The 24,247-nt window shown below is 34.7% G+C and overlaps 1 protein-coding gene across 1 annotated transcript in view; it reads right to left on the bottom strand.

Moving 5' to 3' along the window:
- The window catches only part of LOC124355548 (putative 1-phosphatidylinositol 3-phosphate 5-kinase), a 46,363-nt gene that overhangs the window by 12,060 nt on the left and 10,056 nt on the right, over positions 1–24,247 (bottom strand). The window contains 13 exon segments of the mRNA XM_046806712.1: positions 362–534; positions 1,346–1,592; positions 2,653–2,936; positions 4,736–4,909; positions 6,226–6,264; positions 6,266–6,849; positions 7,668–7,935; positions 9,437–9,635; positions 11,230–11,391; positions 12,725–12,899; positions 16,092–16,268; positions 23,189–23,370; positions 23,714–23,869. Coding sequence (XP_046662668.1) covers positions 362–534; positions 1,346–1,592; positions 2,653–2,936; positions 4,736–4,909; positions 6,226–6,264; positions 6,266–6,849; positions 7,668–7,935; positions 9,437–9,635; positions 11,230–11,391; positions 12,725–12,899; positions 16,092–16,268; positions 23,189–23,370; positions 23,714–23,869 — 2,820 coding nt within the window.

Here is a 24,247-nt window from a genome sequence, read left to right as displayed (position 1 = left end):
GGTTTCAGTTCTGAATTTCATACCGATATTGTGGTCTCAGTTCTGATTTTGATACCGATATTGTGGTCTCAGTTCTGAATTTCATACCGATATTGTGGTCTCAGTTCTGAATTTGATATAGATTCCTGTATTATCTGTAACTAAGAAACAACATTTACAGGCTTTGTGACGTTAAGCTAACTACATACCAGACACATTCTCAAAATATAAAATTGTAATTACAAAAAAAATAAAAATATATTTTTAAATCTATCACCCTTGGTTAGTTTAAACTAAATATAAAAACATATTTCCAGTATTATGAAAATAAACAGCTGGTTTTAATAAATAACTGCCGTTTCCAATCATCAAAGGAACTCACTGGAAGTAGGCGACCATATTGTTGTGGCCAAAGAACTGCCGACAGGCCTGGTGTATGGAGTGGGTACAGTCTGAACCCCTCACTGTGTACTGTCCGGCATGGAAGTGCAGCTCCAGGAATTTGGCAAAAGAGAACGACCATGTATCAGGCGACATCCGCATAACTTGTGAGACCTGTTGACACACAGTTCAACCCATTAAGTTCACTGATCCAAGAGGTTAAAAGAATTGAGGATTCTCACAATTAAGAACTATTAACCGATACAGTCTTTAAGTTAATATGTGTACCACGCTTTGATGTCTTTCTGTAGTAGTTGCTGTCTCGAAGATTATGAATAAAAATTAAGTTATCTTGTTGATTAACGTAAAACATACTAAATGGTAACCAACAAAAAAGAAACATCTAAATTAAGTTGAATGGCAATTTGTGGAAAGATATTCATGAAGTTCTCAAACATCAAGTGTTAAGTGTCAAAGTACAGGAAGAAACTACATTGGAGTGTGAAAATTCCAGATTACTTGGGAAAAAGTCCCTTTCAGGTTATTGTATAATCTGGAAGTCCATAAAGGACTGTAGATATTTACAAAGAAAAACGGACTCAGTAAAATTGACTATGGGAATTCACCTGATGATTACAGAAATAGAGCAGAGGAATAAAGCTACATAAAAAAAAAATAAAAACTTTTTTGTGAGAACTAACCGTAACTTAGTTCAACAGTATATTTTACACTTCTTCACACAATATTTTAATATTTATTTGTAAGCCATTCAACTAAGAAAGACAAGAAACCGTAGTTCACATTTCGAATTAAAATATAACAGTTGAATATTTTTTTTTATTATAAGACAGACAATTTTTCACACTTAGCGTTTAATCCCTTTCACACTTACGGTCTAAAAAGGTTAACAAGTCTTTCCCAGTACATTTATTGGTAAAAAAAAACAACATACACTGTAGAAATAGACACATTGCTAATTCCTGACCTGTTGGTTGCACGCAGGACAGTACGTCCACATGAGTATACTGTCATCATCGGTGTGTGGGGCTCCCTCTATCTCACGCAGAGATATCTGCACCGCACCGCCTTCGTGGACGAATCTCCTCACGTGTTTGAGCATCGGCGTATCACAGCGGTCTGACTGGCAAGTATACGAACTTCGGAAACAGTAACGCTCCAAGAACGCGCCCAGAGGAATGTCATTACGTCCGTAATAGTCCATGTGAACCACCCTGTTAAGATTTGAAAAATGATGAGATACTTGTAATATTAAGAGTCCTATCTCTCTAGTTTTCTAAATATAGGAATAAGTCCTTATAAATAACATAATACCTTTAATAAGATAAGAAAGTTTATGATTGTTTTGGACAGATTACACTAAATTGTGTGAGTACACTTCTCAGACTGTTTATATATTCTGTGCTTTAAAACTGATTTAAACTAATTTGATAAAAAATTGTGATAATTACGAATATTTCTGTTCGATTCTGCTGATCAACAGACAATGAAGAGTAGATCATGCTAAACAGCCCTACCATATTAATAGTGAGCCATAGGTACAGTACAAGATGTGGTATTACACTGGACAAACATAGACTGCAGTTTTATGAGAAAAACACTAATTACATGGGAAAAATGTTTTAACTAAAATTCCATTAACAATAATTGCAGAGAAAAATAATGCAATATTTACAACAACAAAAATTGAAGTCATACTTAATTTCTTTATCTCTATATTCATTTGACGAGTTTTTCTAATTCTGGGTTGAGCTGAGTCTTTTATACAAAAGCAATGTATCAATTTGTGTTTTTGTGTTTATTTATTTATTTTGATTTTTGTGTGTATTTATTTAAATTATTGTTGCTAACTTATTGTTGATCACTGAAATACATTATTATTGTTATAGTTCCATAGTTTAACAATGTTTATTATTAATTATTTATAATATTGTTAACTATTTCTGTATTTTTAAGTACTTTTTGACGCTATTTGATGTTGTATACAATTATAAGTTCAATGAATAAAGAGATTTTTAATTCAATTCAAGAAGTCTACATCTCAGGCTGTTTCAGGATTGTATATATATTCTGTGTTTTGTGCTTTAAAACTAATTTGATACAAAATTGTGATAATTACGAATATTTCTGTTTAATACTGTTGATCAATAAAGACAGTGAAGAGTGAGACCGTGCTAAAAAAGAAGTGCAACAACAAAATATGTAGAAAAACCAATTAAAACAGATCACCAATACTAAATGTTCAATATTATCACTAGACTAAGAGAAACTAACCAAGGGTTAACACAGAAGGATGGGGCATTGTGAGATTCATGGGAATAGCTGCAGAAGAGCACGGCGAGCCTCTGGTGTTTGGCGGGGTCCAGGGCGTCGGTGGGCGGGGCTGGGGTGGGAGCAGCGGTGGCTGGGGTCGGGGTGGGAGGGACCAGGGGCTTGTGGAGTGGAGGTAGTGGCAGACGACCTCCACACGCCCTGTAGAATGCCAACATGGTCTGGACATTGTGGCTGTTGGCTGGTTCCGTCAGTTTCGCCGTTATAAACGGATGAACCGGTCCCAACTGTCAAAAGAACATAGTATCTGAATATATCAGTTATGAAATTCTTTCAGTTTTAAAGAAAATGTTCCTTACAACTACTTTTGCTGATTAAACTCTACTTTTGAAGATTGACTTAAAAATTCAAAAAGAAATTATTAATGTTATTACATTTTTTAAGAAGTTATTTTTAAATAACCATCATTATTCACCTGTAATAATCCATTCCTCTATTTCATAAATTTTTATCCCCCCTATATCATTACACAGCTTTCAATACATCAATCATATCCTTCACACTAACAACTATATTCCTCTCAGCTCTCTGCCTTTAAAAGGCCTCCTGTAAATTTGTACTATTCAAACTAGCTATTATAGGCCTTCAACTTGTTATTGCAATGGCATTTGAGTTATGAGCCATACAAATTAGTAGATTAGAAAACCCCAATATTAAAAAGGAAAACATATTCAACATTTTAAAACTGACAACAGAGTGAAAAAACTGTATTAGGTCAAACAGTTAAGTCAAAATAATTCTTAATTCCTCTTCATAACGCTTGAATGGTTAACTTCTTGTGCTTTATTAAATTTATTTCAGACTGTTTATTACCAATGGTTAAAACATTGCAATACAGAATTTTTAAATTTCTTAAAAATGAATTTTGATCTCATTTTTTAAATTTATTATTACAGTGACTAAAATAAATTTAAGAATGAGATGTATTATAACTATTGTTCATAAACAAAATATATCAATTTGTCATTCAATTCAATTGAAAATTTAATGTAAGCAAAGATAGCTTCATGTTCAGAGTTCCACTGATATCTTCATGTTGTGTCAGTTCAACCATTGAATCAATGGTAAATTTACAACAAGCCTCAAAATATATCCTTGGACTAAAAGGTAATCTTAACCACCAAGCAAATTCTATAAAAAAATAGAAACCTTGGTACATTTTAAACAAAGCTACATTTTTATACAGATAAGAAACAAACACTGCCTTTGTTAGACATTTCGGCCACAGTCATATCTTGTAGATCCTGTAGACCTGATTGGGTAACATTGTGCTGAAAAGTTATAAAAACACATACAGCTAATCTTAAATTACATGAGTCCTCTAGTTCACACTGCATCAAAACATTCCTTACACAATTAACTTCCTGAAATTAACATCCTCGCTCTGGAGAGCCATCCCCAATCAACAGGTGTTAAACTGAAACACATGTTGACAGCAATTTCAAATTTAACATTTCTTTACTAAAGATGGCTCTCCATAAGGAGGGTGAAATATTTCAAAAGGTTAATTGAGTAAGCAATAACGCAGCTGGGGTAGGAAGGGTTAATTCAATTTGAATGTTGAGTTTAGCTCCAGTTCACCTTACTTTTATTGCAACATCTGGTATCTGACACTGTCTCAGACTTCACTCTCGGAATCTGGAGTCATGTTCATCTGAAGAGATCCAAAGAAAGTGTGCAACGAAGAAGCTCAAAACAAACCTTTACATCGTTTTGACATCAGAGATATAGAGACTGCCACTTCACTTATTTATTATAGGTGTCCCTGTGATGTCGAAACGATGTAAAGGTTCGTTTTGAGCTTCTTTGTTGAATTTCTATGGATCTCTTCAGATGAACATGACTCCAGATTCCTGGAGTCAAGTCTGAGACAGTGTCAGATAACAAACACTGCAATAAAAGGTAGTTGAACTGGAGCTAACTCAACATTCAAATTGAGTAAACAATGTTTTAACGTGGTGTGAATCAGAAGACTGATGTTACTTTTTACAATGACCGTGTAGACCTAAGAAGTAAGAAAATTAACCTTAATTCCATTAAGTTTGAGGAGAGCATCCTTATTGGACATTTCTGGAGCAGCTGGAGTTGGCCTAGTCACAGTCTTGTCTTGGAGTTGGGCTGTCCAGTAGACCTGCTTGGGAAAATACCTCCGAAGCAGACAGTTCCGGCCGTTCTCAGTCTCCAGATACGGGACACTGAACTGGAAAGTTTAGAGATATTGAAAAGTTTCAATTACTTTTAAGTATGCATATGTATTTGTGAGTGACTTGGTCTATGGATCTGACAATTAGTAACATCACAACACAGTTTGATAAACTTGTTTACACTTTTAGGTCTATACATCTGTAATAGCAGTGTGCTAGCTTTACTCACAGATGAAAAGCTAACTTTTATTAAATTTGCCTTGTGACGCACCTTAAAAAAGCTCAAAACTTTAAAAAAAGCAAGTAGATATACACTGGAACGTACATTTGAGGTTATAAAAAGTATCTAAACGAAACTGAATAAAATTATTTTCGTGGTATGTGGTGTGTTAAACTAATTATTACCAGTGAGTGTATATGCAATAATGTGTATTTATCCAATAGGCTGTAGGAGTGGCTGTGCTTTGGTGCATTCAGTAGCTAACAGATTAAACAAGCTGATTACATAAACGGTTAAAAAAAACATATGACTGATTCTAAATTTTGATTTTATTTTGCCCAATCTTTTAACTTAAATTTTATTTTAAATCTAACGCCCCTAAATTTCTCTCTAATTTTAGAAATATCTCAAAACAGATAACACAAAGAAGAAAAACATCTTGTTCAATTAAATAACTAAGAAAATGGTTTTTGATCAAATTCTGCAAAAGGGGCAAAAATAATACTTGTATTTTTAGTAGATTATTTATAAAAACTTTCTAGGATTTTTGTAGCTATTTTTATAAGTGGTTGGTATCGCAAGATTTACACATTTGCTAACATTTGTTAAGACATAATGAATTACAAGCTTTTTTTTGAACATTTCCTTCATAAGATCAGCTGGTTTCATTTTGTTGTTGTCAAAAATCTAATAACTGATAACCGTTCACATTGGTGAGAGACTCAATAGATTTCAAAATTGTAAAGAATTAAAACAAACATTAAATGCAACTTGCTGGTGCTGTACAAAGCCCAAGAATGAGGATAACAGTGAACATGTGTGAGAACATAACGAAACAGGATGTACCTTGCAAACATGGCTCATTATAATTCAAACAAATTATTAATTCTGGAAAGTAAGATCTTCAGAATTATACTAAATAACTGTTTTACCCTTTTGATTTAGCAAATATCTTAAATAAATAGATTTTAAAAGAAATTACTTGTGATAGGGTATACTAATGTGTATTTATTAGCTATGATGAGTAATATTCAATTTTAATATATGTCATCAATATTGTTAATCTCCCCTACATGTCAGGTACAATCAAGCAGAACCAAATAAAATTATCAGACATATATATTTCTGTTACAATTTTACTGGAAAGTTTACCTTTAAAAATGGTGAAACGGAGAGCAGAGTGTCGTCTAGAGGCTTTACGAAACCTATTGGACTTAGCAGGTTCTGACACAGACAGTGACTGTCCGTTGTTGCTTTTCTTGAACACATCATCGTCCAGGTTCATGTAGAGGTGGAGTGGATCACTGAAGTCACTAACGGATTCAACATTCATCCGTCTCTCGTCGCTGATAGATTTTTCCTTCCCCGAGAGTTTTGTTCTATCACTCAGACTCTCGTCACTCTCCCTGTTCTCCTTGTCCGCACTCTTCACTCTCTTCACACTGGGCGACCGACTGCCCCCACTGTTCCGGAGCTGCTGCATGGACTGACTGTTTATGAAGTTATCGTTCAGCGGTGAGGACGTCAACAACTTCTCTTTCTTGGGACTGTGATCATCGTCCTGGAAGAAGTTGTCGTCCCCTAGAGTGGGAGGCTCGGCAAACTCGTCCATGAGGAAGGAGAACTCCAGCCGCCAGTTGTAGAGGGCGTAGATGAGCCAGCCGGTCACTCGCTTAAGCTTGGCCAGTTCGGCGGTGGATGCGCCGCGTAGCAATACTGTGCAACCCAGGTGCGGCGACATACATCCCTCCAGGAACATTAGCGTCTTTGTGGCACCTAAACACAAATATAGCACAAAGTTCACAACAGAGCAACCTTTCAACATACCACGATTTCTTTGCCACTTTTCAGATTTAAATTTGTTAACATTGAGAAAAATGTACAATATTCAACACTAAGCTAACAAATTTGAGAGCCCAGGCTAGAAAGGAGAATAAAGGTGTAGCATCTATGTCTGGGTATGATACATAGATTTGAATATAACTTCCATAGTATTACTTGCATCTTTATACAATATCAAAAATAAATATTTTAAGACTCTTTATGCCAAGTAGTTTGTGAAATTTTTAACCGTAACCATCTCTAGGAACATAACAAATTCTTCATGAACAAAACAAATTAATGATTTTAATAGTGATTTAATACATTTTAAAATAAAAATATTTATACATTTAATTGGTTTTGTAGATATATTCTAAAATTCAATATGTGTGTAAAATTTAACTGAGATCAGCAAGATCTCTATGACGGTTTCACCTGTATTTTATTCTATACTAAAACTCAATATTTTATAGTATTTCAACAAGACTTTAAAGAGATATTTGTACTATTTTTTTAAGCATATCAATTAAAATGTAATCAAGGTTTTTAAACATAACAGTATTAAAAAACAATGGATCAAAAAATCTTTACTGGTTTTTTTTTTAAATACTCAATATATACCAAACATAACCCTATAATGCATGAAACTATGTTCACACTTGCTAATATTTAAATATAAGCCGACAGCCCTTCCTTGTAATAATAAGTACAATGCTAATTGTCACTCTGGCCCTTACTGAGATATCTAGTAAGTACTGAGTACCAATCTGCACCTGTGTCTGTTGTGAACGACTGGACGTAGAAGCTAGTGCAAGTGCCTAGCTGTGGTCGGCCAACCTGGGCATCGATGCTTTTGACTATATCGGCACCTGTCATGCGAGCGACACGGTCCAACACGCTCGGCTTCACGTTTAGCACCAGACTGATCCCGAGTCGTAGTAGATTCTCTTGGGCCAGTCTGGACACGTTTCGCTGCACCAGCACCAAGTCCGGCGCCATGGCAGCGATCCGGGCCACCGTATGGCGCAGATACTCCTGCTCCTGAACACAGTTAAATATACAATAGCTTACAGTGATAAAGCTTGTTCTTTTTTGATTAAAATATAAAATCGTACTTTAAATACATTATTTTACTACCATGGCAGCTGAATATAGAACAATATTTTCTTTTTCACTCACTTGGTCTCTTTCACAGATACACAATACTGAAGAACCAGTTGTGGAATAAGGTCACAGTACAATATTCCACATCCTTCAGGTTTTAATGATCTAGTAATAATAATAATAATAAATCTTTATTGCCACGAACGTTTCATAATAATATAGCACAGCTATAAAACAGATAGACATTGTCAAATATACCTACACTAGTCTTGTTTGAGTAAATCCAAACAACCAAACACACAATACAACAAACACACAAAACAGCAATAAAATACACACAATAAAACAGCGTATTAATTAACTTATCATAGGAAAGCAATTATGTCAATTTGTAGACCCACTTAAAAAATATAAAAATCAACATTAACAAACAGTAATACAGTCCTTAAAATTTAAAAAAACTTCATTTAAAAACTCACATTATAATATGTTTTTTTAAGTAACAACTCCTTAATGTTATCTCTGCACCTGAATACATTAATTCCTTAAAACTTAAAGGTAATTTATTGAAAACATTTTCCCCGTGTAGGATGGTGTCTTTTCCACCACTTTCAGATGATGTCTTGGCTATTGAAAATTAGTTTTATACCTAGTATTATAATTGTGTTTATGGTTTTCATTAAAAAGGTTGTCGTAATTAAACTGCACTGTTAATAGCGTTTTGAAAATTATTAGGCTTGGTACAGTCAAAATTGTATGCTCCTTAAAGATAGGTTTACAAGAAGCCTTCCAAGGTGAAAATGTCATTATTCTTAAAAATTTCTTCTGAATTAAAAAATTGTTATCTATATCTGTTGTAAACCCCCAGAACTCAATCCTGTACTGAAGGATTAAATAAAAATAAGCATAATATATAGTATATGGGCATAATATATATCTAGTGTGTACAATAAATGATAAAGTAATTTGGATTGCTACTCCTTGGAAGGATGATTAATCACTGTGCAATTCTACCCATGCAAACAGAACCTCCTACTCGGCCATTGGCAATGGTTTGAACATCACCTTTGAACTTTTCCTCCTCACAGTTGTGTTAGTCTGTCAATAATAACTTTGTCTCGTTAAAGACATAGTTCTACTTATTTTAAAACAGCTGCAGTCATAATTTTATTGTACTGCAAATATGTTTCTAACCATACATAAACATAACAAACTCATCCTTCTTCATTAATTGAAGTGGACAAAAATTAAAACTAACAGTTTAAAGAGTGCATTTAATAACAATTCTGTTAAAAATATAACAAAAATAGATTTTACAATGCTGCAGTGTTATACAAATTGTTGCAGAGTCAATGAAAATAATATGGTCAAATAAACATTAGCAGCATAAAGAAGACAGGATTTGGAAATTGTAATCATTTATACTTGCAGATCTTACCTGCATCATGACAGGTTCCAGAGACATGAGTCGTCCTTCTATTCGCTGGTAGACGATGGCACAGCTGAGCAGCAGGATGCGAGGGTTGGCGAGCTTGGCGGGCATGGCTCGGTGGGCCAAGTTCTTGCTGCAGACCACCCCACCCACGATACAACTGTCCGACCTTGATCCCCCACTCACCTTCTTCAGCTGGACATATCTGTAACCATAGATTTGAATCTGGTGAACCTCAAAAGGAAGCGAACTATAGAGTACTTTTCATCATGTTAACCTTTTCATGATGTATTTGAACAAGTTATGATCCGTTAACCGAATGTCTTGAAAATAATAACTTTATTTACAAGGAATAACAAAGCTTTAGAGAAGGAAAATCTGTTATAAGTTCAACTACTGAGTTCTTGGAATCAATAACTGAGTCAACTGATAGTGGTGAAAAAGTAATAGATGTTTTTTAGAGACTTTAGTAAAGCTTTTGAAAGTGTCCTAAAAACATTGGGTTAAGAAATAATGTTCTTTCCTGGTTTGAAACTTCGTATTTGAAACTGGTTTGTACTTAACCGAAAAGGGATCAGTTTGTTCAATTAAATTATTTACAAACTAATAACGTAAGAGGTTAAATATGGAAATATGGAGCTCCTCAAGGATCAGTTTTAGTACTATTGTCATTCTTATACTACATCAGTGGAATTTCTTTATTTTCTAAATTAAATAACATCTGTAATATTGTTTTATATGCTGTTGATATTAATCTAAAATTGTCCGGTAATGCATATTGAAAAATCATTTAAGTAAATATTTTTTGTATTTATACATTCACATACTTCTTTAGCAACATATTTATACAGTAGTATTACTAATGATAATTTATAAAACATTTTGGTACTGCAGAATCAGACTATAAGGATTACTTATAGGTTAAGATGGTTCTTGTCAACTAAGCAATATTGTTCCTATACATTAGAATTTATATGGTTCATTAAAAGACATTTAACAATATGTATACTGTGGGTCTAAGTTATTATTATAATAGTGGAAATAGATTTGTATTTCTTTAAATTTGTTAAAACTGTATGAAATAACTTTAAAAACGTTAAATATTATGACAAATTTTGAAAAATTAAATTACTTATCAAAAAAGCTCCTGATTTTCTCGATGAGTTTTTAATAATTTATCTTATTAATAGGTAAATAAAGCTAGATTAATAAAAACTTATTTTATTTTCCTGTACATTTTCCTACATTATATGTTATGATTGTTGTGTTTATTACATAATAAAGAGTATTAACAATGTTGAGGTTATTCTGTATTTTTGTACTTTTTTTGATAAGGTTGATTAATACTTGTATTGTTTTTGAGTAAACATTTAAAAAGTGTTTTATAAATTGTATTGAGATACCGTCTTGATCACCACAAAATGAAGAAGTGTTCACAATAATTTAACTCCATGTCCTCATAAACTCAAAACTGTAATTTTTTTAAAACAGATTTACTTGACTCTAATGTTTAAATTGATTTATGTTGATATCGTCTGAGCTGACGAAGACTGATATTTTTAATATAAAAGATTCCATGGGGTAACCCCGCTCAAGTAATATGACACTTGTATACTAGTAATGAATTCTGTTACTTTGAAATTACCTAGGACATTTTAAAACAAGATATACATTCTTTGGGAGCTTTCCTGCAAAAATTTAAGGAATTATTCAAACCTACGTATAAAGAAAACTGTACTACACAAAAATTTCTGGTGAAAATGAAATTATTTGTAGTAGGTTGCACTGCCATTACTCACTGGCGGATGTCCATGTCGTCAGTGTCAGAGCGAGGGTCCGGACGCACGGTCGCGACCACCTGCTGCGCGAGCGGCAGCACTGTGTCCGCCCATGACTGCGCCACACCCTCGCTGTTCAGCAGCTGCTTCACCAACACCCCCAGGTGCTGTTGGAACGCCCCACTATAACATGCGCACACAGTAACAATAACAGATATTTAACACTAAAACAATTTTTTACAAAAAGTCAAAATTCAGCATTCACGTAACAAAACTTCTTTTTGATATTGATAATGGAAGGTTTGAAAAGATAAAAGGATTCCCGAACAGTTGCCATCGTTATATGTTACAAAATATATACAGTGTTCCATTTTCCCCTGTGCTGGTTTGATGTGTGTTTGTGCTTATCTGTATATACATAAATGAATAATTTTTTTAAATTTTGTCTCTCAATGTATTTATTTATTCAGTTATTTATTATTTATTTAGTTTTAATATTGTTGACTTTTAAAATTTTATCCATGTTAAATGTGTTAATAGTTATTTATTATTGTTAATTTATATAGATCTGTTGGTTGTTTGGTTATTATTGTTATTAATTGTATAGATCTATATATTTGCTGGTAGGCTGGATTGAGTAAGTAGAATCTGAGTAGTTTGTTTTGTTTTAGTTTAGTGTTTTAGTTTAGAATATTTTAGTAACTTGACGAAGTCCATTGCACTACTGAATGTGTTTAAAGACCAATAAAGATCTTGAATCTTGAATCTTGAATCTTGAATCTTGCTCTTCACTTCTCGTGCTCATGACTTGCATTCTGTGCAGTGACAACACCTGGGCTGGAATCAAAGCAGTTTTCAGCTATGTTTCAATTTTTTCTTCCTTTTTTTTAGTGGCAACATGTTGTAGCTTTTAAGTACATGTATTTCATGTTAAGTACTAATTGTCTTCTTACCTGATGAAGAGGATAGATTTCAATCCTCGAAACGTAACACATTTTGTCATGCACTTTGTAACATATAACGATGGCAAATGTGTGAAATCCTATTATCCTTTCACACCTAGAATATAACAAGTCAAAATACTATAACATGTAGTGTTTAGGACATACTTTCATAGGAACTTCTATCTCACTTTTGGTATAACCAATCATATTCTGAAGGTTTGAGGGTCTTCTTTTGTAAACACCCTGTATAAACATATCAATTTCCAGCAACACTTGAGTTTCCAATAAAACTTTTAAAAAAATACAAAAACGTAGCTTTAAAACACTGTACGACTAAAATTTACATTGGATACCATCAGCTCCAGAGTTAATATTTAAAGGTTTTTTTTTTTTTTTTTTTTTTTTTTTTTTTTTAACACTAACCAATAGTATTCTGAATCGCAATAAAAACTGTTACTCATAAAACTCTAAAATATTATTATTAAATATTTTTACCTCTACTGAATGGTCTTTTGCATTTTTTTTTTTTTTTGCAGAGAGAACTAAACTTGATGTGTAAGTACAGTAACTACCTGAGTGCTAGGAATGTTTGTCGCTCTCCATTGTCCGCTCGGAGACTCTGGGCTGGTACGGAGTGCCAGTTGACAGTCTGTCCCGGCTCCCTAGAACTCTCCCGGTACGACTGAACCATGGCACGTACTACCGTATCACCCAGACCTTCTCCGGCACTATGATCACTGGTGCTACCTATGAACAGAATATTTACCAAACATCAGTTGGTGTTAATGATCAGGAATCCTAGCTCGGACGGCTGCTTAACCCACTGCAGTTCAATTTATTTGGTTGTACATGTCCTAGCGGGCACAAACTTACATTACATGTCGGTAACAAAACAGTGATGCTGCACCACATTGAACCATCCAGTGTTTATACTCAATTTACTTGTACGCTGAAGTGGATTCTAGTATATAACTTAGACACATTTTCATCCAGAATCAAGAATTTTACCATCTTTAAACAAATTTGTGCAATGGACGAAGTCAACATTATATTGCATTATAATAACAACAACAATAATAATAAAATAATCCACAATCTAATGTACAAGTAAAAAAATAAAATAGTCAAAACAATACTAACAAGTTTATAACTGTAACTTATTTTAATAAATAAAAACAAAACCTATAACAAATTGAACAAACACACCATTAAAATAAAATAATATAAATATAAATGGAGTATGAATAAACTAAGGATAAAAACAATGTAATTAAAAGTACATAATTTATATACTTACAAAACAATTATGTTATTCCCTGAACTATTGTAATATTTAATATTACATTCACTAGAGCTTTGTAATAAATACAGATCCAACTTGGACAATCATAAATTTTAATATAAACAACCGACTTCTATAAACTGATACCGATAAACTGTGAAACTAGTTGAAAAAAATTGATGAATAGCACTACATAGCGGAGAGTAATTTCAGATGTTTCTTCAACCACTACTTATAACTGCAATTTATAGAATATTATGAACATGTTTGTGAAAACTAAAGAAAATCCGTTTTTAAAATCATTTAGTACAATAGTAATGATGTTCATGCAGTGCACAAGAGACTATTGGAACTATGAGAATGTAAAAATCTGTCATACCTGCGGTTTGTTTCTGGCGTTTCTTCCTTTCCATGTAATTTCTCCACCATCGACAAATCATCCTAGAGCTGGAAGACCTAACAACATGAACTGCCTCACATAGACTGATGACATACAGTCTGCCGGCCATTCAATGTTTGGAAAACTAGATAAAGCAGGGCTACAATGTGTTAGCTCAAGATAGTTCCACTATTTGAAATCAAAAGACATTCGGTGAGATAAGAGATTGGCAACATTAAACAACACAGACCTGTCACTCACTAGTGGTGTTGGACATAAATAAGTCCATTGTGGACTTTGGATTGATTATTTTGGTTTAAGGATTGATATTGTATTTTTAATCTGATTATTCCTTGTGTACTTTACGATAAGATAGAACCTCAAGTCCACTGTGGCAAGAATAGTAAACATATATTATCATAAAGACATAATTTTGGCAATAAAGTGTATTATAATAAAATTGTTTTCATTTTATTTTCTTACCATAACTCTATGTAATTTAATTAGAATAGTTAAATCTCAGTAAGTGAGAGATTATACATTTATTTGTGTAGTTTATAGGCATTTATTGTTTACAGTTTATAAACTGAATCTTTAGCAAAGCCTTCCCGCCTGTTGCTGATGACCAAATCCAATTTTTGTCTGCCTTTGACCACCATAATTGTTGACTGAGTTAACCTTGAGACTTTAAATAGGATGAAATTCTACCTTTACTACCTTTATTGAGGTCTACCTCAATTTTGTACTATATTAGAATAAAAAATGGTAAACATCGGTCCCATCTGTCAAGGAAGTAGCCCTGATTAAATTATACTTATAGGTAACCACGTTGACAATGAGAAAAACACAGAATAAAGAAATCAGTAGTAAGCAGAGTATTGTAAAGGTTAATCACATGACATAAATGTTCAGTGACTTGTCAACATAATGTGTGATGAAGTTACTTTGTTAGATTGATTGGCTTCATGTTCATACAAACCTTGAACATTTTAGTTTAACGTGGAATGTTATCTCCATAGCAAGGTAAAAAGTAAAGGGCATCGTTTACTGTGTTTTGCTAACTAGGATTACTTATGGATCATGGATCTCAAGTGCATTAGTTAGAAAGCTTCTGTGTCTTGTCTATCTGAAAGTAAATATATTTTATTGATTTTAACCCCTTTAGGGCCAGGCCATAATTCTATGTGTAAAAAAATTTCTTCTCATATTTTGGTCCATGATCTAAAAACAGTGTACATAAAAAATGAGAGATTTTGTAGGCTTTTGGGAAAATAAACATCTATATAAGTATTTAATAAAAACCTCTGGTTTTAGGCGTTATTTTTTACCTATAATATATTCTACTGAAAAATATATACTTGGGTCTATAAAAAAATTATCTACAAGGTGTTCACAAAAGGGTGTCACAGACTTCTGTGGGAGATAGTATTCATCATTTCAAGCACAAAACATAGGTCCTATAAATATAGGTTGAAAAATGTGTTGTTTAGCCACTAGCCGCCATTTTGTATTTTTTATTAAAAATATATATCTCTTTTTATTAAAAATATCTCTAGAACTATATAACAGGTAGGGAAACCAAATTTGGCACATAAAACCAGGTTTGAATAGATAAGAGGAAAATTTAAAAAAAAATATTGTGTTGATTTGAAAATTATTTTTTTGATAGAAACCACAAGGAAATAACATGTATAGTATTTTTGAAATCAGTAAAAAAACTACTTTCTTTTAGTTAAGTAAAAAACGGGCTGTTTCATTAAAAATAATTGACTCAAATCCTACACCCTGTGCTTAGTCTTAAACAATTTTTTCATTATAATATTTAAAAACTAGAAGAAATTTCATGCAGATTTTATGTAAAAAAACGTAACAATATAGGTACTAATAAGAGAACTATAACAGTTTAAAGATTTTTACCAACAAAAGTACCTTTTGAACTCTGACTACTCTCAACCCCTGACTGATTGTTCTTAAAGTTAAATAGTGTTTTAAAATATTATTTTCAACTTAAAATTCAATTATATAAAGAATAATTTTTAAAGCACTGTAAAATCTGTTATTTAATTAGGAATCCTAAGAGAAAGGTGAGAAGACATGTTTCAAACAGGTTCTGCCCTGACTTTGACCCGCTTGCTAAAAGGAAAAGGTCGGGTGATGTGCACCGTACTATACTCCAAGTTGAGGTCCAGACAGAAAAGGTTGGTAGACGACAGCAAAGTCATGGTCACAGCAGCATGCGTTTTACTACACAGGTAATTGTAATGAGATGTGTACTCACCTGTGCTGACCTTGACCCGCTTGCTGGAAGGCGAAGGTCGACTGATGTGCACCGTACTGTCCTCCAAGTTGAGGTCAAGACGGAAAAGGCTAGCAGACGACGGCAAGGTCGTCTCGGGCGCCACACACTCCGACTCCGAGTCTGTCAACAGCACGAACACTGTGGGCGAACTGCTCTCTGTTAAACATCTGAGTCCATTAGGCGAGGATCAGGTGGACCGTATTGCTCAACTAAAGAAGTACTTCGATGGTGTAAATGATTGATGAAGAAAATAAAAAGAAACCATGATTGTTGCCATACTTAGGATGGGAATTTAGAGAATGGATGAGAACTGCCGAGAATGCAGCTTAACCTTGTGATGATATCTTACCTCTTTATAAATGTTCGTATTTTACTCTATGTGGTGCAGGGATATCAATAACTGCCATGTGGAACGACTGTCCCTGTGCTCGGCTTTTTGAATCCCGTTGGTTGGAATAGAGTCGACAGCAGAGGAACTGTTATGATGGGTAACAAGTCGAGGCCAGGGAATCGTACACAAGAGGACCGGCTCACCAATTTGTACTAAGTATCCTAGTTAAAGTAAATTTAGGGAAATACGGCTCAGGATGATGCTCCAATAAGCCATATTAGGGTCCTTTATCATGATCACGACAATGTGCACGCCATCAGGTACACACTATCTCACCAGATCATGTACACACGGGGCTTTCGTAAAGCGTGTCATGCGCTCAATGGGGTACACTTTGCTATGCATTTCCTTATTGCGTGTTTATTGTTTGCTTGTCTTGGTGGTTTTTTTAAATGTAATCCCACACTTAAATAAATACCTTAGACTATCTTTTACCCCATCAGATGCAAGATTGTTTAATTATTAAGGTAAATTAATTTTTTTGGTATCACTGGGAGTACATGGAAAAACATTGAAAAAACATATTTCAATTAGTTTTCTTGTGCAAAATTGTGAAGCCTACATACATTTCTCTTTATACTTAGGTGTTTAATGTAAAAAAAACAAGTTAAAAGTTTAATGCTATTATTAGTAAAAAACTCAACAGCAAATATAAAGTCCAGAAAAGTGCAGTTGTCGTAAACGTGTTCATTTTAATAGTAATTTGTTGAATTATTCTTTACAGGAAAGGGTAGAATATTCCAATAGTTAGTTTGCTTTGGTATTAAACCAAATCCAAAATCCAAGTATACCAAGTATATTGGTCTCGATCACAGCTCAAAATGTCATTTAATCGTTCTTTGACATTCGTACTTCAGGTAGAAAGGGTTTTAAATTATTGTTTCTAAAATTACCAGCTGATATTATTTACAGGTTTGGGGTCTGTGATTGCAGTAATCAAGCCTTTTGGCCCACACCTTTCATCATCTAAATTATTGTCTCGAATTTACATTTTTACCTGCGCATGAAAAGTAATGAAATCCACACAATCAGCATATCAACCACTAAGTTTTATTGTGTCACAAACAAAAGTCAGAAAAACTGAGGAAAGTAACATAAAAGCTGAATTCACCTTTCATATAAAATTGCCGAATTAATCAGCGGAGGTGCCAACCCCTCCAGTACTGGAAGTTAACACAACACATCCAGTATATCCTCAGTTGGGCCAAAACACACAAATAAAGTCGCTTCTCGGCTTTCCAAGGTCTCCACCAGTCTGGGCCAAGATCCGAGAGGAAAGGGAAAGTGTTCAGGAGTTTTTCAACCGGTACATAGAAGAGTACAAAATAATTTCTTTGGGAACCCAGCCTAAACATGAGGCTACATCAGGACAAGAACATTGCCCGGGAAAGGCCCACCTGTTTACAACAGCTGAAAACTCCAACTCCAATACAGAAAATGACAACTATCCTTACATCCTCTTCAGTGTTCAACACAAACAGGCCGATAGCCATCAGCCATACTTAGATGGGAACGACACCTCTCAAAGCACAAATCCACAAATATACCCTTACATCTACAGACATGAGCACTTTTTTAGAACTCAGCCCCAAGAAACAGGAAAAGCAAACAATTTAACAATCCTCCACCAGAACATAAGAGGACTGGCACAAAAAGTTGACAGGCTAAATCATTTACTGCATGAAGTGTGCCCCAGCCTTCTAGTATTAACAGAACACGGTCTCAAACAAGAAGAGGTCAAAATTACAGCAATCCAAGGATATACACTGGTAACTGAATATTGCAGAAAAAATCACAGGCTGGGAGGTGTTGCCATTTACTACAGGGAAAGTCTCCTGAATGACATAGAAGCTATAGAAATTGCTCACCTCTGCGAAGAACTTCTACTGGAGGCAGCTATGGTTCGCATTAAAGCTCAAGGAAAACACTTTCACATACTTGGAGTTTATCGACCACCTGAAGGAAACACAAGAACTAGTGTGGACATATTGTCACACATCCTGGATCATAATAAAGCTCACAATAAATTATTTATATTTATTAGTGATATAAATATTGACAATCTAAAAGAAAACAGCCCAGAGAGCCTGATTTTTAACACTGAACTAGCTACACATAATATGAGAAGGATACCCCTCCCTCCAACCCGTATTACATCTGAGACATCAACATCTATTGACTGTGTTTGCACTAATTTTATTGACCCAGACATTACTGCAACAGTTATACAGTCTGGTCTGTCAGACCATACGGCTCAAATGTGCAAGCTTGGCTGCCACACAGATAAAAACTTGACACAATCCCTTATACGACAACTGAGCACAAAAAACCTCGATACTCTCAAGTCCTTGCTCTCGATCAAAAACTGGGATGCTGTATATCATGCAGTGGATACGGAAACAGCTTTTACCACATTTCAAGAAATATTACAGATAGCCTTAGACATTTCCTACCCACAAAGAAAGACCAAGAAAAAGAATAAAAAGAGACCAAGAAATTATTATGACAAGGAAACAGCTGACTTAAAATCCTCCTATTTAAATGCCCTAAAAAAACATGAAACTACAGGAAGTGTACAAGACAAAGTTACAATGGTGAGCAGAAAAAAATTGTATGATCAAAAACTACGGAGCCTACAACAAAATGCAAATGCTCAGTTTATAGAAACATCTAATAATAAGTCTAAAGCATTATGGAACCTAATCAATTCAGAGAAACAATCAAGACAACCCAGCCAATTCTGTCTTAAACTTAACATTAACAATAAAACTGTAGACAACCCAGTGGAAGTAGCTGAATATCTAAATACATACTTTGCCCAGATAGCAGAAATTACTCTACAGAAGAACAATCAACAACAGAGAGATAACGGACTACAAGAAGAACAAGCTCTCACAGTTTCTCCTATAACACAACCATTTCATTTGACTCCCACAACTATAAATGAGGTAAAATCTATAATCTGCAGTCTAAAAAATAAATCATCCAGTGGCATAGACGAGTACTCACCGAAAATAGTTAAACATTGTGCTGAAGAATTAGTCACACCTCTCACAGCAATTATAAACCAGTCATTTGCTCAAGGTCATTTTCCATCTGGACTGAAGGTTTCTAAAGTATACCCTAAATATAAAATGGATCACCATTAGAACCTGAAAATTACAGACCCATATCACTGATTTCTACATTTTCCGAAATCATTGAGAAATTAGTTCTGACAAGATTAATGAAATATCTCAAACACCATAGCCTACTCACAGACTGCCAACATGGATTTCAGAAACAGAAGTCAACCACCTCTGCTACCATTAGCCTTGTTGAGACCATCATAGATAGCATCGATGATGAAAAATGTGTTACAGCTCTATTTTTAGATTATAGCAAGGCTTTTGACTGCTTGGGGCACAGTCTGATCTCAAAAAACCTTTTAACCCTGGGAATTAGAGACATTTCAAACAAATGGTTTGTAAGCTATCTAAATGAAAGATCTCAAGTTGTGGAGTTACAATCTACCACATCCGGTGTCACAAGCACAGTCAGATCTAATCTGAAACCAATTACCAGAGGAGTTCCTCAGGGATCTGTTCTAGGCCCTATATTGTTCATCCTGTTTACTAACGACTTTCCGTCATTTCTCCAAAACAACAGCACTCACTGTCTAATGTATGCGGATGACACAATCCTTTTAATAAAAGATGACTCAGCAGAAGAACTTTATGTTAACTCTTTAACATCACTGCAAAATGCTCTCATGTATAGCAAACTCAATGACCTAGCACTAAACTCCGACAAAACAACTCAAGTGCATTTCAGTAGGAAAAAAGACCAAACACCAAGTCTACCCAATACATCAGTAGGTAATCAGGTCAAGTTTTTGTTATCACAATAGATAACAAGCTTTCATGGGCACAACAAGTAAATAACACCTACACAAAATGTGCACAGGACTCTACGTAGTAAAACGTATCAAATGGATTGGAAATTTAGAAGCTGCAAAAACTGCCTATTACACATTAGTGGAATCACATATCAGATATGGACTGGTTGTCTGGGGCAGCTCTGTTGGAAACCTTAATAGAGTACTCATTTTACAAAAGAAAGCAGTTAGGACTCTAGCTGGACTGGAACCACTTCAAAGCTGCCAACAAGCCTTCCAGTCTCTGGGTATACTAACAGTAACGGCTCTCTACATATTTAAAACAATCATACATGTTGACAGACTAAACTTCCAGACCAACAGTGACGTCCACACCTACCATACCCGTAATGCTTCCAGATACATATTGCCTCAACACTGCACTGCTCTTTTTGGTAAAAAACCATCATACATTGGTAGAAAACTCAAAAATATGCTCCCAGAAAACATCAGAAACCTATCAGGAAATCGACTCAAGAAAGGACTTCAAGACTACCTAGTGAAAAGACCAATATACACCCTTGAAGAGTTCCTGGCAACGCCAAGCTGAGAAAGAACTGCACTAATATTGAATGACATAAAATATGTGACCATTTTTACTTGTGTGACATTTTGAATTTAGTATGACACTATTACTGTACTTTATGTTCATGTAATAAAGGAGAAAAAAAAAATTTTAGCTCAGTAATGCCAGAAGCGCCATCGCAGAGTGTGACCAATACTTACTGAATGGAAGTAACAATTAAATTGTATAGTTATAGGCTAATTCAGTTCACATAGTCATAGTCATAGTCATAGTCATATCATCTTTATTATAATTTCTTTGAGAAATACAATGGTGTCATAGATGCAAATATTAACAATTTTATAGGTATCTTAAGATTAGGTTTTCCAGTTGAGAAACTCTTCAATGGTATAGAATGTCCTCTCCAGTAGCCATTGTCGAGCTTCTTTCTTGAAGTGCCGCTCCTCTGTTATTGCCTTAAGGTGATTTGGCAGCAGGTTGTACAGCTTTGATCCCGTATAGCTGGGTTTCTCTCTTCATACAGTGCAAGGTGATGAATGGGCAGTGCAAAGTTGTTAGCGTTTCTTGTATTGTAGGGGTGTGTTTCTCCTAATCTTGTAAGATTGCGGGACATGGCAAAGCAGATAACTTCGTGTATATATAACGACACCACAGTAAGTATTTTTAGTTCAGGAAAAGCAGCTCTACAGGAGTCAAGTGGGTTTAGGTCGGCCAGTATTCGGATGACTTTCTTTTGTGCCACTAGAACACGTTGCAGGTTGTAATGGGAGGAGTTACCCCAGATTATTATCCCATACCTCAGGTGGGACTCGAAAAGAGAGAAGTAAGCCGTTTTGGCTGTGTCCATGTTACTAATATTTTTTATCCGCCTTATGACATAAGTGTTACTGCTGAGCTTTTTGATTAGTTGGTCAATGTGTGGTGTCCAAGTCAGTTTATTGTCAATGATAACTCCCAGGTACTTGGCTTCATAGCTGGCTTCTATTTCTGGCAGACCTGCAGCTTCTGTATTTCTTCTTCCAAAAGTAAGTTGTTGGGTTTTTTGTTCGTTTAGCACAAGGTCATTTTGTTGACAGTACTGTTTTGCCAGGCTTAAAGACACATATGATGTTATTTCAAGGTCTTGGACTTCTTTTTTTGCCACTAGCATGGCAGCGTCATCCGCGTATAAAATTACCTGACAGTATTCTTCCAGGCACCTGGGGAGGTCATTGCTGAACAGTATGTAAAGTACAGGACCAAGAACCGAACCCTGTGGAACACCCCTATTTAGAGGTAATGGTGTTGAAGTTGTTTTGTAGATGGTGTTGTTCTTTTTGTATGTTATTTCTACCATTTGTGATCGTCCCTCTAAATAGCTTGCCAGCCATTAGAGCAGTATTAGTATCTAAGTATTAGTTTTTACATAATACTTAGATAAATCAGAATCAACGGTAGTTTTGTTCAGACCAGCTGTCTAGTGCACTGTGCAAAGATCAAAGTCCATTAATTATAGTGAGTAATTCTCTAGATACAATCAGAGTGGCGTTTTGCTAAGTATTGATGTAGTGTAATTATGAAGGAAAGTTTGTTATTTTGCCTTTCAAATAATGTTAATAATTTTTTTATGCAAATTTTTGTTAAACATAAGCCTAAACTTTGGTTCATTGTTACAAGTTCATATTATTAAACAATGTTCAGTCAAGACACATATAAGGAAAAGATCCTCAAGCTTTAATAGTCACCTGGAACATAAAATTTCATAAATAATAAATTAAAATAGTACTGAAATCCAAAGATTTTTGACTATAGGTTATTTTACAATCAGATTCAAATGACCGTGAGTACTAAAAATAAAAACAAATTTTATTTTTTATAATCTTGTATGCGATTTTTAAGGTATTTTTACTATTGTTACAAAACTTAATATCATCCCAGATACTTCCTAACTTTCAACTACCCAACAAAATTGAATACTTAATTTAGAATTTGATTTACTGTCAAAATAATCTATATTGCATTGAAATTATGTAACTAAATTTTTCTGGATGATGATTTCCATTGTTGAAATAATCAAAATATTAAGAGTAAATTCTGACGCCAACAATGTACAATGCAACTGTACATACATAAATTTCATCCATAGTGTAAGACGTACATGAGCTAAGGTCATGTTGAATATTAAAGAGCCTAATATCGAGCCATGTGAATGTCCATATTGAAGTGCACACGGCCAAATTACTCAACAATACAATAAGACTAACCAGTGGTGGGTGGGTCGACAGGCCACAACTCGTCGGACGAAGGGGGTGCCGATGGGGAGGGGGAGGGAGGTGCTCTTAATCGGTATGTGGCAATGTTATCCTGGAACTCTACAGTGTCCGGGCTGAGACTCTCAATGTAACCGGTTTCCAGGAGGGCTTGTCCAATGGCAACTCCTTGAGATCTGCAATGTAAAACCGATCTAAAAAACGTATCTATAAGTAGAACAATCAGTTCACACTGTAGTTATGGTGTGAAGGACTGATTCAATGTGAATGTAAAGTTTAGCTTTAGTTCACCTTCCTCATAGTGCATCATCTGGAATCTGACGGTGTCACAGACTTTCTTTTTTTGTACTCTTATCTGAAGAGATCTAAAAAAGTCGAAGAAGGAGCTAAAAATTGACTCTACATTTTTTCGACATCGGAGACACCTAGCATTAAATACCACTACTTCATTTTTTTAAATATAAAATTGTCTTAAATCCGTACTTTATGTAGAACTGATCGCAAGGCGACACAACAGACCTGATGGTGGCTCTGTTCTGCAGCATAAGCCAATCTATTAGCTGACTTGCTGTGAAGAAACCGTAGCCGAGTCTGGCTGTCAGACCACTGCTCGGGTGAGACAGCTCGCACATCAGACTCTGTAAGGGAGACGTGTGCTCATCCCTGGTGTACTGCCTGTGAACACAAACACACCAACTCAACTGTAATATTACATCATTTATTTTTCTTACAGGAAAAGTATTTGGGAGAGCCGATCGCCACAAAGTCTAAGACGCCGGACTTTAGATATGAGTTAGAGACAGTGCAAGATGAAATCCTGTCTGTGACTGTAGCACTTTCAGTACCATCCCTCTTACACTGTATCGACTCTCCCTCTTATTCTGTTTGATAAGATCCTTGCACTGGCCAATGGCTGCTAGAAGGTTGTATACAAAATTAGATAATTCTAACTTACTGTAAAAGGTGGTACTATAACGACTAGTTACAATCTATAAGGACAGATGGATTATTGAAATATTAATGCATAACAGTTACCAAGAAAATATAAACTTG

Source organism: Homalodisca vitripennis, chromosome 2 (assembly GCF_021130785.1).
Source record: "Homalodisca vitripennis isolate AUS2020 chromosome 2, UT_GWSS_2.1, whole genome shotgun sequence".
NCBI classification, from domain to species: domain Eukaryota; kingdom Metazoa; phylum Arthropoda; class Insecta; order Hemiptera; family Cicadellidae; genus Homalodisca; species Homalodisca vitripennis.
The sequence above is the reverse complement of the archived record's forward strand: the minus strand, read 5'-3'. Positions and strand labels throughout refer to the sequence as shown.